Source organism: Struthio camelus, chromosome 10 (genome assembly GCF_040807025.1).
Source record: "Struthio camelus isolate bStrCam1 chromosome 10, bStrCam1.hap1, whole genome shotgun sequence".
Taxonomy (NCBI): Eukaryota; Metazoa; Chordata; class Aves; order Struthioniformes; family Struthionidae; genus Struthio; species Struthio camelus.
In genome coordinates this window covers 12,455,559-12,472,365 of record NC_090951.1, presented here as the reverse complement: position 1 = coordinate 12,472,365, position 16,807 = coordinate 12,455,559, and the positions used below count along the sequence as shown (strand labels likewise).

Genomic DNA, 16,807 nt, shown 5'->3' with positions numbered 1-16,807 from the left:
TTTATGGCGCTGCTGAAAGCAGGCACTGTACTGCCAGATCAGGAGTAAGATGCTACCAAAGGATGCTACCTTTGTTCCTTCATCTATCAAGGACGAAGAAGACTTTGTTTCAGGGTATCTGAACTGCTGATATTCATGACAGAAAGCCCATTGCTTCAGCCTTCTGATCAGAGTGGTTGTGTTCTACCTAATCAGAATTTTCTACTTCTTGAGAAAGACAGAAGAAAAACAAAACCAAGCAAACAAACAACCCCCCCCCCAAAAAAAAAAAAAAATCAAAGCATACCTGCCAATTAATAAACTGGAAACAAAACTGTACAATTTTGCAAATTTTACTTAAATATTACCAATTTTGTAAAATACAAACTGAGGTCCCCCTCCCCCTCCGTCTTCATTATGTCCTTTTGCTGTTTCTGAAGATCATATGGGAAAGATTTGTACATGTTAACATTTCTTACTTTGTTTTTTGCTGCTCTTTTGGCTCTTGCTCTTTGTACGGTACATGTGGGACTTCACATGATGAATTCTCCTGGATAGAAACTGTGGCAGAAAGGCAGATCGGTGGACAAACAAAACTGCTGTGTATGTACTGCAAGACTTGATTAAGAAAAACATAAAGTAGTTTTGTTCTTTGCTGCAAGGAATCTCTAATTACAACACCCCCTTTTTTCCCTCCCCTGCCTCCTGAGAAATCAATCTCAGAGGTGAGCCTCTAGCCCAGAGAAGCTGCACAATCTCCCTGGAATTTTACCAGGCTTAATTAGGACTTTGCCACAGTTTTACTTGCAAGTCAAACTGCAGCATGTTTTCAGCTCCCTAAACTCAGGTGAGTGTCTACCTACCCAAATGACCCTGATGAATATTTGCATGTTGGCACAGCCCTGAAGGACACAAGAACATGATATCACCCCTAAAATGTGTTCAAGAGAACCGAGATACATAAATGTTACTTGCAGAACACATTTTGGATGGCCATTCCTAGGTTTTCTTTCAAAATGTAGGGTCTGCTCTTTTTCTGCAGTGAATGCCTTCTTCACAATGAGTATCATGCCAAATTACAGACACCTATCAGCTTTTTTGTACATGGAGCCTGGGTACTTAATGTTCAGTAAAACTGAATGTAAAACTGACTTCGGATTATACGAAAAAGATAATATATATTTACAAATGCCACAAAAATGTCTTTTTGATTTCTCACTACTAAGGAGGACATAGCATTTATCTTGAACAAAAATTGACTACTGCCTTTATTTGAACATAATTTGAGCTTAGAAAAGGACAAGATGTTGGATTATGTTTCTCTATAGACCAAAAGTGGATCTGTCCTATTGTCCTGGAAAAATGTAATCATGTTTGTGTAGATACATTGTGTGTCGCACCAGCAAATGCCACGCGGGATAGACCACTCAAAATAGTAGCTAGCCCTGTACGTAACAGAAATAAGGAAGACTCTTGCCTTTCAGAAATGATTTTTTTTTTTTCCCTTCGGAGAACCACTGTGCAAATCTATATTACTGTCACGAATCGGTGAACAAAAGTGTCCTGAAACTTCAGCTGGCTAGAAAAGTGAAATGCTCACACACACGCATCAGAGAGAGAACAGATCCTTGCTGCAACACCATTATTTTCCATGATCTTGAGAAACAATAAGAAGAAATCATCTAAGAATTGTGGGATTGTGGGTTCTTTTTTTCTTTCTTTCTTATATATCTTTCTTTCTGTAACATAGACATGACTGGAGTAGTATCCATTTGGCCTGTCTAGGAATGAGCTCTTAATCATTCAGTATGATCATTCTTAATCGTCAGCTGATTAAATGACAAATACTCAGTCTCCTTAAGCAACAGTGCTAAATGAATGATTGGAGACTCTGCAAGTAGCTGGTGTTAATACATAACCATTTTTTCACTTGAGCTCTTGTCTTTTTATGAGAAACATGAGTACGAAAACTATTCTCAGTCCATGTGTTCTCCTTCACTAATGTTTTGTTAAACCAGCAGGTTAAGGATTTCTTAGTAGGTTTCTGTCTACAAAGACTGCCTATGGGATATAGGGCCTGTTAGAATGACAAAAGACATAATTGCAAGAGGAGAGCAAATCCTCTCTACATGCAAGAGGGCTGGTAAATAGATTCATTTCCTGTGAATGGCAAGGAGGAAAAAAAAATCATATTTAGTGCAATTACACCTCTGAACTTGGTGGTATCTCAGAATCGCTGTCCTTGGAAGTGATACTACTTAGGCAAATGAAGGCTTCCCTGTGGAGGTATGCGGAACTGTTTGTAAATGAATACAAGGTCAGGCAGGTGTAATAATAACCAATGAAATAATTTGTTTATCCAGATCATGATAATCCATCAAGGGAACAATATTTGCACTACGTTTTAGGACAATCCTGACATAAGGAGCCATCTCCAACGTGAGTTCGGTTTTTGTTCTTTCTACTGAGAACAGTAATGGGGTGGCTGACTAATGCCAGCTGTGGAAGAAAGTGCCAGCTACGGGTGCCGTTTTGTGGGTGAGGTGGACATATGCACTATGAAAAGTACATAGCAATAACTGAATATATTGCTCACAGGCCCTCTGGTAATAATTTTGATATTATCACTGTGGGATGGCTTTGAATTGGGAACCTATTTATAAGGGGATCTTATACTAAGCTTATGTGCAACTAGAATAGGTACTCTAAGCATTTTTTTTAAGCAACCCAAAATCAGCTGACCCAGAAAATTCGATGGCCTGTGCTCAGCAATATAAGGAGTTTTATTTAATTTTAGCTGACACGTTTTGTTGTGGATCAGTCTGTAGGTCTTCTAATGGGCGTAATACAGCTTGACATAAAATCATTCCCATGTATACACCAGATATTACCAAAATGTGAGTGTGGCTCTATGGCTTCTTTCATGCAATTTTACAGGTGAGAAGCTGAGTGAACAAACGTTTTAAGAAATGTTCATATTTTGCTTGTTTTATATAAAACTTCTCAGCTTGTACCACAAGTTATACATGCGATTTGTGTAAAAAGTTGCATGCACATTTCTAATGCAAAAATGTGCATTTTGTTATTCAGACCAAAAGTATGGGGCTGGTATCAGACATTAATCAGGCTGGTGTTTCTAATTCTTGTACTTTTCTAAAGAACAGTGGAATGTGGTAGAAATTACACAAAGCCAAGTTATAGAGCTTCTTGCTTTGTTTTTAGTCTCCACAGGCAAAGCTGTCATTGTAGGCACTGAACAAGAATTTTTTGTATGGCTCACACACCTGTGCTTACAGAGGAGATATGTATAATTAGAGTCATTGTTTATGGAGCTCTACAAAAGATATATAAGCAGCTATGCAGAACATGCATAAAATAACTGTCAAATTAAATACTGCATTTAGATTTGTGTGTCTGCTAAATAAATACTAATTGGGTTTTCCAGAAACTAGATAGTATTTGTAAGTTATTTAGCAGACAATAAAGCACATGTGTTACTACTTTTTAAGCTGTATCATTTCATCTGAGTATTGGCAAGCTTAATTTCCAGCATAATTGAGTGCGTTAGAAAGTTATTAATAGCTAGAGTCTGTAAGAGATTTGTTTTCCCTGTATGTGACCATGCTTAAGACGGAACAGCTTGGGTGCTCCTACAGTGAGTCTCAGGCACTTTCTAAAACTCTGTAGCAGAGATAAACTGCCAGAAAGACTTGTAACTACTACTAGACACAGTGTTCAGCTTTACAGTCATTAAGCACCAGTCCCTTTTTAGCATTAGAACAGACGGTTTTTGTTATTTAGTATCTGAAATTATATTAGGATACCCAGAGAGGAGTTTTCTGCCTCAACATGAAACAACCGTTGGAGCTTTCTTTTCTGAGTACCCTTGTTTGAATGCAATTAAAAAAAAAAAAAAAGTTAAAGTCTGAAAGATGGTCTTAAGTGACATAAGAAAGCCAGGGAAGAACCTAGGGAAAATAGGGAAGCTGTCCCACAGGATGGAACTAGGACAGACAGCCTCATATTCCTAATTCAATGCATTGTATACCTGTTTTTTTGAGTAGTTTTTGTTATGTGAACTGGTATTTCTTAGAGCAAAGCCTTTCAAACATCTATAAAGGGAGGATCTAAATTTGAAAGGATGTCTTGTGCGTATATTATGATGACATAACAATTTTCATTGTATCACCGAATATCTCAGCTGTAAAAGTTGTAAGAAAATTGTCCTGTAATTCAACAGTAGAAAGAAGACAGAAGGGGGACACCTATTTTGCAGGGAATTAGCACAGCACTTGGGTGTTGCAGAGTAGCTGGCAGGATGGGTGCCTGCCTCTGCTGTCGTGTAACAGTGTTGGAGCTGATCCCCAAACTGGTACGTGTCCCTGGTTCACACAGGAGTGCCTCTTTTAGCTCAAATAGCCAGAAGATAGGAATGTGTAAGCTGGATGAAGTGACATATTTGTATCTAGATAAGTTTTTTTTCTCCCTCAGATGCAATTGTGAAATTTCGTGGGGCTATAATGGACTATGAAATATTGAGAGACCCTGGAATTATTGGAATACTCTAAATACCAGATAATGGTTTCCACACCTCAAAGCCTTCTCTTTTACATCATTTCATCATGCAATCTCAGAAAGCAATGTGATTTTTTCTTCCCTCCAATTGCAAATCATATAATGCTTTATTTTAAACAAGCAGAATTAGCATATAGAAGGCAACCACAAGCTTATTAATTACGTATTTAGTCTCATATTCACATATTTTCCAAGAACTCCCTCATGTTCCCTCTGCCTGTTTAACTAATTACTAGAAGATTATTATCCTCTATATCTATCCTGTAAGTGGTTAAACTGTAGAACAGTAAGCTAAAACATAAAATTTGTTGTAATGCTTACAGATTAACAGCATCAAACTAAATTTACTGGATAAACAATGCAAAAATATCCTCTTACATTTTCTGCATCTACAGCACTTTTATACACTATTTGAACAAAGACAATGTCCAAGAACATTCAACGAAAAATAGAGGGCATATTCTCCTCTTAACTCTCATACAGAATAAGAAGAGATTTTTTGCAAAGGTGATTTTTTTTTTTTTGATAATGTTTTCAAGTAGCATGACTTTGACTTGGAACACACTGGCATTTGATAGCTTAACGTTTGAAGGAAAAAAATATATATACTTTTTTCCAGAAACAGATAGTGATGATGTCCCATGTGAAAATCCTGCTCTGTCATCAGTTCAGTAGTATGTGACACTGACTGCACCCATTTTTTCCCCACATTCAATCATTTGGAAAAAAGTTTTCCCACTGTGTTAGATTTTTTTATCATACAGAAAATGTGCAAGCTTGCTGGTTGCCTAATATCAATTCAGGTTAATGGGTAGTTTAGTTTTCTGCTGAGAGTCTTAAATAAGATTTCTCATTTAACTTGCTCAATAATGGCTTTCAAGCCAATTTTGTATACTTTATAGTGTCCTCAGGTTACAGGCTGCCACGGTCTATGTAGCGGCATCATCTACAAAGCTGCTGCTATTACTATATGTTACTTTTTGCTACTGAAGATTTTGTGATACATGATGTAATTTCACATACCCACCTGCAAGCGCACGCATAGAAATCAAACCCAGACCTAATAGGATGCTAGGGTTGTTTTTCAGACTTCTTTTACCAGAATAGGGGGGAATTTGCAGCAGAGTTTTTAGGCTTTCTTTGGCAAGGCAAGTAATCTTTTCTAATGCTTCAATGGCTTGACAGTACTAGAATTTCTCATAAACGTCAGTACTTTTCGCTACTCAAATGTCTTTCTTTGACTAGATGAGAGGCTGTTTTACAGGATTTATTTCATACAAGTGTTATACGTTTATTCTGCTTGCGACGCGTTGCAACTATGCTGTTGCAAGTCTGATTGACCTGGGGAGGGATCCGAAAAAGCTGGGTCCAAGTTTTAAGCTATAGTTACCTAAAACGGGAACTAGTCAATGGCGTAGATGCCGTAAGGTCAATTTAGACTCTAGTACTGCGGGTATAAGCCTGAGAAACGGTCCGGGCCCCAGGGGCTGGTGGTTCTGAGACACGAGCCACCTGAGACAGAGGTTTTGTCAGAAGGAGCACCCGTAGGTCCGCCGGGGTGGGCGGGCAGGGGAAAGGGGGAGAGCGCATCGCTGCCGACAGCCCTCCTGCCGCGTCCTGTAGCCTTAGCGCCAGTCCCGTGACGGCCGGTGGCTGTCTGAGAGCCCCAGCCACCACCACCTTTGGAGGAATCCCAATGTCAAATAAAAGAGGAAGGTTTTTTTGGTGTTTTTTTTTTTTGTTTTTAGCCTGCATGAGTTCAGAGAAAGCTGTAGAAATAAAAACTTGAATAAGCCCTAACACCTGAAAAAGCCGTGCGGGCCCAGGCACAGAAAAATCCCATTTTAGACAATCTCGTGGTTTCGCAGTCAGCTGAGCGACCAGGGGAAGGGGGGCTTTTATTCACGTTTTCTGGGTCCCAGGATTTCGTCAGCAGGCCGCTCCAGCGGGACCGAGCCCTGTCGGAAATAACGCGCCGCTACCCAACCTACGGCGGGCCAGGACGCCACGTCTGAGGCAAAAACAGCCGGAGATCTTTGAGGTGCTGCTGCAGGAACCTCGCCTCACAACTCAGATTTTGTTTCACCCCAAACGCGCCCGACGCGAGATATATATATATATATACACATATATATACACATATATCTTAAAGCTAGACAGCGGTGTGAATCCCGCGCCGCCCCTTACCGATGATGATGGCACAGGCGCTGACGAGCCCGATCTCCTTCTTCAGCGCCACCCGCGCGGGGCCGCCGGGCGCGACGCGCTGCTCGCCGTCCCCGCCGGCCATCGCTGCCCGCCGCCGCCGCTCTGCCCGCCGCCGCCGCGCGCATGCGCCGCCCCCCGCCCGGGGGCCTGCCGTGCCCGGCCGGGCACCGCCGCGCGCGGGGCGGCGGGCAGGGCGGGGCAGGGCGGGCAGGTGCGCGCGCGCGGGGGGCGGTGGCGCGGGGCGTGTCCGGGCGTGTCCGGGCGGGCAGGTGCGCGCGCGGCGCCGTGAGGCGAGGCGCGGGCTCAGCCGAGGCAGCGGCTCTGCCGGCGTTGGAGCCTCTTCAGGCCGCGTTTCAGTAGGGTCGAGCAAGTGGGAATTTGTCCTTCCCTGCTGGCGGCCGGGCTCCAGGGCACGGTTCTGCCTGTCTTTCTGGCCCTGAATTGGGAAGGTTTTTATCCAGGGAGCACGAGTGTGCGCCCCTGATTTGAGTGTGACAGCGGGAGCGTCCCCAAGGCTGCGGTCGGGCGTCAAAAGTGCTTGGGTGCGGTGTGGCTTGTGCTGCTGGCGGCCTGATGTGGCCGTCACGGGTCTTGTGGAGCCGCGCGTGGTGTGTGCGTGCTGAGGGACACGCCGCGGATCTGCGCTCTGGAAGCACCCCGTGAGCGAAAGAGGTGATGGAAGCAAGGCTGCTTGTGCCCTTTTTTGTGATGTAGAAATATTGCCGATGCACGTGTTTGCTTGTATACAGCTGTGTGCGGTAAATGAACTGCTAGTCTGTTTGAGGTCCAGCGTGCCTGAATAATGTTATGAATTGCTGAACAAAAAATGACTCCCTGCACAACACAGAATAGTAATTTAATGTTTATGATGTTAAATATATAATATATGTTATCTTCAATATGGTTTAGTATGTCAGACAACAGAATCTGCCAGCACTGTGTAAAGGGACTTGTGTGCCCACAGCTGATTTTTGATGACTGCTAAGACCTCCCTCATTGTAGGGCCCACAGGGTTCACAGCTCTGACTTTACATGAGTCTTCTTAGTGGTGGCTGGTGAACTGTGTGTTTTGCTTGTTGTGGCAATGCAACAATTTAAAGGAAAAAACAGTTTTGATTTTATATAATCAGTACTGGCAGCATGTGGCCAAGCAAGCATAGTTAAAACCAACAGGGTAGTACTGAAAACTGTTGAATGCCTGGCTTCTACCTTTACGTTTCTTAGCAGTCTCCTCCTTCCTTCTCCCGCCTTGTTTCAAAACTGCTCTCTGAACTGTAAAAAGACCTGTGTATGCAAGAGTCTGGCACTGCCAGAAGGTCCACTGGCACCTTCTGGTGGTGGCATTCCCCCACCAGCCTTCCCAGCCAGCCAAGGAGCTTTGCAGTGCAGGCTGTGGGCTGCTGGCAGTTGATAAGCTGCAGTTGTAGTCCTTTGTTGGCAAACTTAAGGAAATACTTATTATTTCCTTTTCTCACACAGGAATTGAGGATAAATACATGGATACCGGGATACTCCACTCCAACGAGAACATAGGAATGCCAAGGTAAAAGTAAGGAGATCATGTCATACAGTCATTCAATTCTATTTGCTCTGTAAGCAAACTGCATTAGCTGAGTGTCGCTGGATGATGTCTTTTCCTCCTTGAGATAGAAGCAGAAAGTTAAATCCTAGCTTGGGAGTTTAGGCTCTTTAGTTCATGCTGTAACAGCTAAGCATTTACTGGTGAAATCCCTAGTTCAATTCCTTGCATATGAATCAAGATGAAGACCTCTCTGTGTGCAGCTCTGCAGTCAGTGTGGGCCCTCCTAGCCTGAGAGAGGATTCCCATGTGGATGGCCTATTCTGAAAGTGGATAAGGTAGAAAATTTTTCTCAGCAAGAGTATCTGGTATCTGGGAGGTGTGGGAAGTAGTTAACATGCATCAGTGGGGCAACCAGTCTGGTAGAAGAAATTGGAGGTGGTGTGATGGTGTCAATGGGAAAAGGAAATTCTTGGATTGTAGCAAAGACCTCAGTTACAGATGGGAAGCTTCTGTGGTGACTTCAGTCTGATTTTATCTGACTTTAGAATGAAAAGTGCAACCTGAAAACTGATGAGTCCTTTGAGGAAATCCGCGGACTATTCTACAAAGCTGATAATCGTAAGTGATTTTACTTTATAAAGCTGCTTAGTATTGCTGCTGCTATTGGGAGGCTTATTGATTTTTTTCAGAGGCTGAGACTTGTTTTTTAAATTGATCTATTGCTATGTAGAATTGTAGTTTCTAAATGAGCTGTCTGACTAACTACCTGTAAACTGTGCTTTTATTGAATTATTGTGTAGTTTTTATGCGGAAGCATTTTACAAGGAGAACTATGTTCTGAACTCTGTAAACAGTGTTACTGTTTTCATTTTATAGATGGGGAAATGTGAAGACTAGAAATGAAGGTTCAAATGTTCTAAAGCAGGCTATTATTTTAGCTATTTCTTGTAGGTGGTTTAAATGATCATTTCAGAGCCATGCTTTCCACTGGTAGCAACTAAAATAATTTCCAGAACCTCTGAAAGGCAATCTGTACATGGCAGTCTTACATACATGTTGTTAGATTAACTCTGTGCAAACTCATCTATGACAGTCTATTGGTTTTGCTAAAGCTAAGAAAAAAAAATTGATGTTCATCAAAGAAAGTACAAAAATCAAGAACTCCTGGAACTAATGGTATTACTGGGTGCTAAGAACCTAATGAAAGTTAGGATCAATTAACCATAATGGAACAACCACAAAATCTGTTAAATGAATGGTCATGTAGAAGCATAACACTTCACTGAGTTGTTTCTTTTGCTGTGATAGAAACGTTGGCTTGCTCTGAAGTATGTTTATAATCTTTATGGCTTTTAGAGGAACCCTAAGAGCATTCTGTCATCCCATCCAGTTTCACATGTGGTGCGTTTTGAATGAGGCTAAAAGAACAGCACTGGCACGGGAGAACCTCAGGGGTGAAATCTCAGCACCATCCCAGGGAAACTTTTTGGAGCAGAAGTGTTATGAATTGGCACATCTGATTGTGTTGCAGCCAGGATATTCTGTATCACATCTTCCATTTTCAGGACTAGACCCTATTTTGGGGGTGTCACCCTCACAGGCAGCATCCATGCCCTTGCCTTTGTGTGGGGCTGTTCCCAGAAGCAAGAGGAGACCTTTGGCTGCTAGGCAGCATGTGCTCCCTGGGCTCTGATGGCAGCATCCTAAAAGTGGGACCCAGCCCCTGGGCTGCCTGCTGGACCCTGCTGAAAGCTGCCTCTCTAGGCTGCCTGAGGGGCAGCAGAGAAGTTTGAGTGCTGGCTGGCACCAAGACTGCTTTGTTCAGGTTTCCATCAATGGCAGAGCAGATATAGTTGTTCTGAAGAATGTCAACACGAAGCAAAAAGTTTTCTTGAGTAGAGATCTTACAGATGTCCATTTGAAGGGAGCTGTACCCTTGCCCTGGGAGGTGAAGAAAAAAGACAGATGATGTTTGTCCTCTTCTCTGTGTGCACAGCATTTTTTTTGATAGTTGCGTATTTGTGATGTTTGCCAGAATGCACTTCCTAGAGCAGGCAATAAGATTGTAAGAAGTTTAGCTTAATTATTAAGTATTATTGGGTAATAAATGGGGTAGGCTAGAAGGGCTGCATGCAGTTGTGTTGGTGGTGGAGGCTGAGGATGGCTGCTGTGCAGCAGCAGCGCATCTCTCCCTGCCATGTGAAACTGAGCGCATGGTATATGGGATAATGGTTATAGGTGAGGGGATACAGCCAGGAAATCCATGCTGGTACCTCTTATCAAAGCTGAAATGGCTTGTTCTGGAGGGTTGCATTAGAAACTACTGTTTCAGCTTAAGAAGAGGTTGCGGCATACCCAAAAGTTAATTTAGGAGCGTAGTCTTGGACCTTTGCAGAATATTTTTTGCCGAATATTTTCTTCTCTCATTCCTCAGGAAAGAGGCTAAATTCCTTACCTAAGTCCGTATTAAGAACATTAATTCACTACATCTTTTCCCAGTGCGTGCATAAGAAATGACTTCCCTTTTCAAAATTTCGACTGTTTTTGCTTTTGCTTAAGGAGAAAGTAAGTGGTAGTTTGCAACATGAGCTTTCAGTATGCACGTATCAATAGCAAACCATAGGAGTGTAAAATAGCAGTGAGCCTGAAACCTGTTGGAAAAGACAGCAGTGACAAAGGGTTGTCCACATTAGCTTCCAAAAAAGTTATTTTTTTTCCTTTTTTTTTAAGTTGAGTGCCTGCTGGTTTTACTATTTCTTGCATGAGGGTGAAGAGAGGATATTTTTCTTCTCTTTTTGTGGTAGTGTTTGCTGCTTATTTAGGTTATATATTCTGTCCTATGGTTAATATAGTTCCAAAATGGGCAAGGCGGAGGGCATGTACGTTCTAATTAGTAGTTATCTGAGACAGCTCCTCAGAGCAAAGACTTCTTTTAAATTGTTTTGGATCTGAACATACTGTATCTACTTGAATGACGAAACGTTAGTAAGCAAAAAAGCCAAAGTTCTTTGTAGGAAGGCAATTGCTGCATAGCAACTGCACAGAGAGGATGCAATGAAGCTTGCATGTGTTCTCTTTTGTTGCTATTTTTGTCCTCATTTTCTCAATGTTCTGAAATGTACAGAAACTATTAAAGTTGTTGGGACCAGTTATTTCATTCATTGCTACTTCTGCCCTCTTAAAGAAGGCAAACAATGCCAGTTTGGTTATTGCATTTTGGAAAGAAGTAATAAAGGGTGTTTAATATGCCAGTTAAGGAGTGATGCTGCTACTGAGCTTTCAGATGAATATGGTCATTAATATATGTGAAGCATATGGGAAGAGAGGTAAGTTAAAGAAATGTAAAGATTGTCCATGACACACAAGGACTTGTGTACTACTTCCTAGGCTTTCTCCATTTTTATAATCCCCCCCCCCCCCAACAAATTGCTATTGTCTTAAAAGATAAGCAACCCTACAAAAATAAAAAGGACCATGCCTATTGCTGAAAATAGTTGTTAAAGAAACATAAATCAACTTTGAATTTAATGGAGTCAGTGTAAACAAAAGTTGGGAAATAGTTACTTCGAGGGATAAACTATCTTGCACTGTATCCTTAAACAAGCAGTGGGCTGGCTGGTTTAGCAAAAGGCAATTTGAGGAGCTATGGGATTGGTATTGTAAAGTGATTTTTGATTGATAATAAACTTGAGAGTGAAGTTTGCCATGTTGAATAGCATCTATGCAAAACCTGTGCCTATTTATATGCAGAAAGGGTGGGAGGCTGTCATATGAACTGTCCTTGTAGATGTGCTCTGTGCCAAGTCTGTGTTAGAGGGATTTGCCCAGCCCCGCAGCTGATGGCTGAGTTGGGAATGTGGCTGTACAAATGCTGTCACTTTGTGCTTCATCACCTTTGTGTAATAGGACATGAGGGTTAAGAGCAATAGTACAAGCAGGAAGAAGGGCCTTCTGCTGGGAGGCAAATGATGACATCAGCGGGAGGGAACTCTATGAAGCCTTTCCAGTTAAGTAGGATTAATGTGAATGGGTCCCAACAGGCAACCCTACATATAGTCAGGTGCAGGAGGGGCAGGTACTTGGTGAAAACACTGCATTCTCCATCACCTTGTTCTGTCATGTTCAGTCTGTATATGATTAAGGAGGGGAAAAACTGGTGTGTTTTGTGTTTCTGGTAGTGTATGATATTGTACCTCTGTGTTTTCAAAAAGCTGTAACAGAGGAGGCTATGTTGGTGTGTGACTCCTTTGTGACTCCCCAGTAACTAAACAAGGAAATGGGGGACATGTGATATTGAAAAGGGAAGGCAGAATCATTTCTTCTAGTCCAACGAAGGAGCAAATTGTCCAAAGTGGCTTTTTTGGGAAGCTCTGATCGCCCTCTGCAATAATGGCAATAGGAAATAGGTTCCTCCTGGTGTATTCCAGTTCTGGAATAGGTCGAAGAGGCTAATTAGCTTGTGCAAACTGGCTAAGCATCTGAAGCAGATAAGGAAAATTCCTGTGGCTAAATATAAACTTACTAATACATTTGCTTTTATTTTTATCATGCTCTTTGATTATTACAAATAAAAATAAAGGGCATCTTTTTGTCTTTGTACCTTTTTAAATGACTGAGGGCTGAGTAACCAGAATGCACGGGGCATCCCCTATCAGCAGGTACGAAGATTGTTCACAGCAGGCACCGCACCGCCCTTACAAAGCATTGCTCTTCAGGCCAATTCAAACATGATGTGCCAAAGAGTAAGTGGAGCCTTCTATAAGGGTTAGTGTGGGTGCTGGGAACGCAGGGCTTTACATGGAAATCCAGCAACCCCCTTGAACCAAAAACATCCCATAGGATGCAGTAAGGCAGTGGGAGGTCTGTGTTTGTAATACAACATTTGATTGTCTCTTCCTCTTGTTTGGAGTTCCTGGGAAGGGTCCCTTTCACTTCAGTAAGGGGCAGGATTTGTAACTGAGAGCTGGAGTTAGCAGCTACATAGTGATCTTCAGGCTTACAAGAGTGGCTTATAAGAGGATTGAGCTTTAAGAGTGTGTTCCAGTGGCTTTCTGAACAGGGCCTGGTTGTGATCCTGGGAAAAGCAGGCTGAGAATCAGGTCTTCTGCAAAGCCCGCTCATCTGCGGTAGACGTGACAAGTTTATTTTCTGACTTCTGCAAGCTATTGCGTTTCTTGGGCATGAGGAAGAGCTATAGTAGGACTTCTGTTTGGGCTGACTGGTTGCACTCTTTCATGGTTGTATGCAAGATTTAGAAGCTTGAATTCCCTAAATTTAGGAAGTTCAGGGAAGCTTCGGGGATCACTGTATTTGGAGCTCCTCTAGGAGGGATGTCAGCTTGTACCCAGTGGAGGCCCACCTAGTGTGAATAACTCCCTCCAGAGCCCCTACAAAAGGACAGTGTTTTAGCAACGTAGGGAAGAATCGGGGCCAGCCAGATGCTTCACTGCACATACAACTCCCTTTGTGCAGCAGGCTTTCATCTTTAGATTCTGGTGACCAGAGTATTTGCTGTCTTTTAGGTGAATTACACATGAGGTGTGCACTTCTGGACACTTACATATTTGGTATAAAATCTCCGCGTTTCTAAACTTGCAGCTGTATGAAATGGGCCATAGTATGTTCAAATTGTAATGCCCCTTCAAAGATATTCATGGCACCTTGAAAGGAGATGAAGCAGAAGTAGATTATGTAAAGAGCTGTTTCTAGATTGTGGATGAATGAGGCTTATAGAGCCAGGGTTGTTGAAAGAAACTGTTTTCAGTTAAGCACCTGTACAACTGGTGTGTTTTTCAGAGTAGATAGAAAAACAGTGGTGAAAGAGATCTCAAAGGATAACCAAGTTCAGAACAAGTGCTTCGTGTATGAATTTTTTTTTAAAGATCTCTGGCAACACTGTAGGGTGTGTGGTTTTTTTATTTTTAATATTTCACTACTGTAACAACTACAAAGCTTTTCTTACTGGCCAAACAAAATTTTGTTTGTTGCAATTAGCATAATCCTGTCTTTTCTTCCTTAGTGGTAACTGGGAAACTGACCTTTATTTTTTCTGAACTACTTTCAGTTTGTCGGTTTGCTAGAACACTTCTTTTTAGCATCATATTGTATAGATTTGAAAAGCCTTATTTCTCCAGTTCTTTCTCCAGGGACATACTTTCTAAATCTTGTTCTTGTTACTCTTGCCTAGACTGGCTTCAGTTTCTGAAGATGATGTCTTAAACTGTGCATAGAATTGAACCTAACACATCACAACTGCTAACTAGATTGAAATAATCACCTCCACTTCTTAAAAGTGATATTCCTCCCTGCTTCTGTGTTTGCAGTTGCTCTCAGCTGAGGTACACGCACAAATTCTTAGCCTCTGGTCACTCAAAATAATGAATCGTATTGGGCCTTGGATAAATGCCTGGGAACCCACCTTGAAATTTCTTTACAGTTTTTCTTTTCATTGTGGATAACTACTTTTTGAGAGGGATTTTTTAACCAGTTACACACTGGTTTTCATATCTTAGGATAATTATCACTTGGCTCTTATTTCCTTATCTGGCATTTGAGCATGACACATTAGGCAGAGTCAAAAGCTCTAGTTCCTAAAGGAAACTAGATCGTATCTAACACTTTCCCTTTATCCACTGAAACATTTTCCCTGTCAAACACGAATTAATCTCTCACTTCTGTGAGCTCTTGTCATTATCTGAGAAGCCCAGTAGATGGCAATCTGGTCCTGTAACTCAATATTTTAAATCAAAGTGCTCCCAGTTGCTTCCTATGCTGATTATTTTGAGTACATGTTTCTCAAAGTTTGGCCTATTAGCTTAAAATTAAAATTACTACAGCAGTAAAAAGTCTTCATGATGAAGACTGTGAAGTCTTGTTGAAATAGGTTTGAGTTCACACAGTCTTAAAAATCTAAAAATCCTTCAGTTTATTTCTGCAAAACACAGTTTTATAGAGTATGCTCTATACTCTATATAGAGGGAGTCATTTTTGTGAGGGTGGCTGTAACACATTCAGTGTTGCCATTCAGTTTACTTGTGTATCTGTAGCTGATGAATGAAAAGGCATAATAGGTAGAGCAAAGGACTGGGGATCATTCTGCCATGTGTTCTCCCAGTCTGAGTATGGCCAAATTATAATTTAGATGAAGGTTGTTCTCAGATCAGGCCAGATGTTATCACAGTTATCCATAGAAAAGATACAATCTTTTTTTAAAGGCTTCTAATAACATTAGTTCTGATGGCATTAGCTCTAGAATTCTGTTTCTGATTGCATTTAGGTTGCTTGAAACCCTGCATATTGATACTACATACATACTGCGTCATTTCGATCATGTTACAAAATCACTGTGGCTGCATTTGGAATCTGGTGGCTATGCTCTTGCTGAGTGCTTGGGGGACTCCTGCAGTGGTTTGGGCAGCATAGCCTGGAGCGTAGCTTTCTGCAGCAGCCCAGGCCACGGCTATGTCAGCGTGCTGTGGGGCTGCACTGAAGACACCAGGGCAGAGCAGCTCTGTGCTTGCCAGAGGGTAAGTCAACAGCCAGGGGAAGTTGCCCAGAGTTCTGGGCAACAGACTTACCGCTGAGACACAATATAGCAGACCACTGCCTCCTACTTTTTAGGTATCAGGCTTTACCCTGAAAAGGACTAATGCCTGAGGTGTCAGTTAGGTCCTTTCATCCACGAGTTTGGAGCTCCCTCTCAACTCTTCCTGACCTGTGAGTGCGCCTGACTCTTCCAGGACAAAATCAAACAAGTCAGCTGAGCCACCTAGCAGTGGTTTGAACCAACTTGTTTGGCTTTGCCCTAGAATTGACTAAAAAGTGCTTACGCAGCCGTTTACTGGGTCTCAGCTGGAAGCTGTTAACTGTTAACAGCCAAGAAGTAGTAAGGAACAACTTTTTAAATGGCTTTCTGAACTGCATTCCCTGGGTGAGAGGCTTTACATTAGCATATTGGCTTTTTCTGAGGAGGACAAGGTGCACTCCTATAGCCCATTCCACTGGAGGGGTGATTTAAGAAGCTGTTACATCTCAGCTGCTAGTGAGTATCTTCTTGCAAAGGTGTGTTCCTTGGCTGTTCAGCATGGATGGGATTGATGTGCGTGAATATGTCTGGAGCGACATAATGTGCTTTACTGGCGTGCTGTGAATGGCTTGGGGTTGAGAGTCCATTGCAGAATCTTACTTTGTTGTGTGCCTCAGAGAATGAGGAAATCAATCTGGCATACTAGGTTAGATAACAGTCTTCAAAATACAAAAAATCTTTTTTTTTTTTACAACAGATATGCCAGCTTATTAGCAAGAAAGTATCATAGACTAGTAAGAAACAGACAGTGTTTCTTATCTGTACAGTAGTGCAGTTTTTGAGAAGAGTAACAGAATTGGAATATGCATAGTGTTCTTCGTTTAACGCATGAGCGAATGGTTGAACAGAGGACCACAAATGAGATTATCCTCAGTCTTAGCCAAGAGCTCACCTAAACACAAGATACAGAGCTGTCTTAGAGACAGAAATGTATTTTT

The 16,807-nt window shown here is 41.9% G+C and overlaps 1 protein-coding gene and 1 long non-coding RNA gene across 6 annotated transcripts in view; one reads left to right on the top strand and one right to left on the bottom strand.

Annotated features, from left to right (window-relative positions):
- Positions 1-6,860, bottom strand: part of SLC7A10 (solute carrier family 7 member 10) — a 51,389-nt gene extending 44,529 nt beyond the window's left edge. For both annotated transcript variants that reach the window (XM_068955482.1, XM_068955483.1), the window contains exon 1: positions 6,742-6,860. In XM_068955482.1, coding sequence (XP_068811583.1) covers positions 6,742-6,844 — 103 coding nt within the window. In that variant the 5' untranslated portion in view covers positions 6,845-6,860. The remainder of the gene's footprint in view (positions 1-6,741) is intronic.
- LOC104146375 (uncharacterized) overlaps positions 1-16,807 on the top strand; it is a 196,306-nt gene that overhangs the window by 25,722 nt on the left and 153,777 nt on the right. For 3 of the 4 annotated variants that reach the window (XR_011143163.1, XR_694648.2, XR_694649.2), the window contains exons 1-3: positions 7,028-7,434; positions 8,242-8,305; positions 8,830-8,902. This is a non-coding gene — a long non-coding RNA (uncharacterized lncRNA). Of the gene's footprint in view, positions 1-7,027; positions 7,435-8,241; positions 8,306-8,829; positions 8,903-16,807 lie in introns of those variants that run through there. The other variant, XR_011143161.1, reaches the window with a different exon arrangement.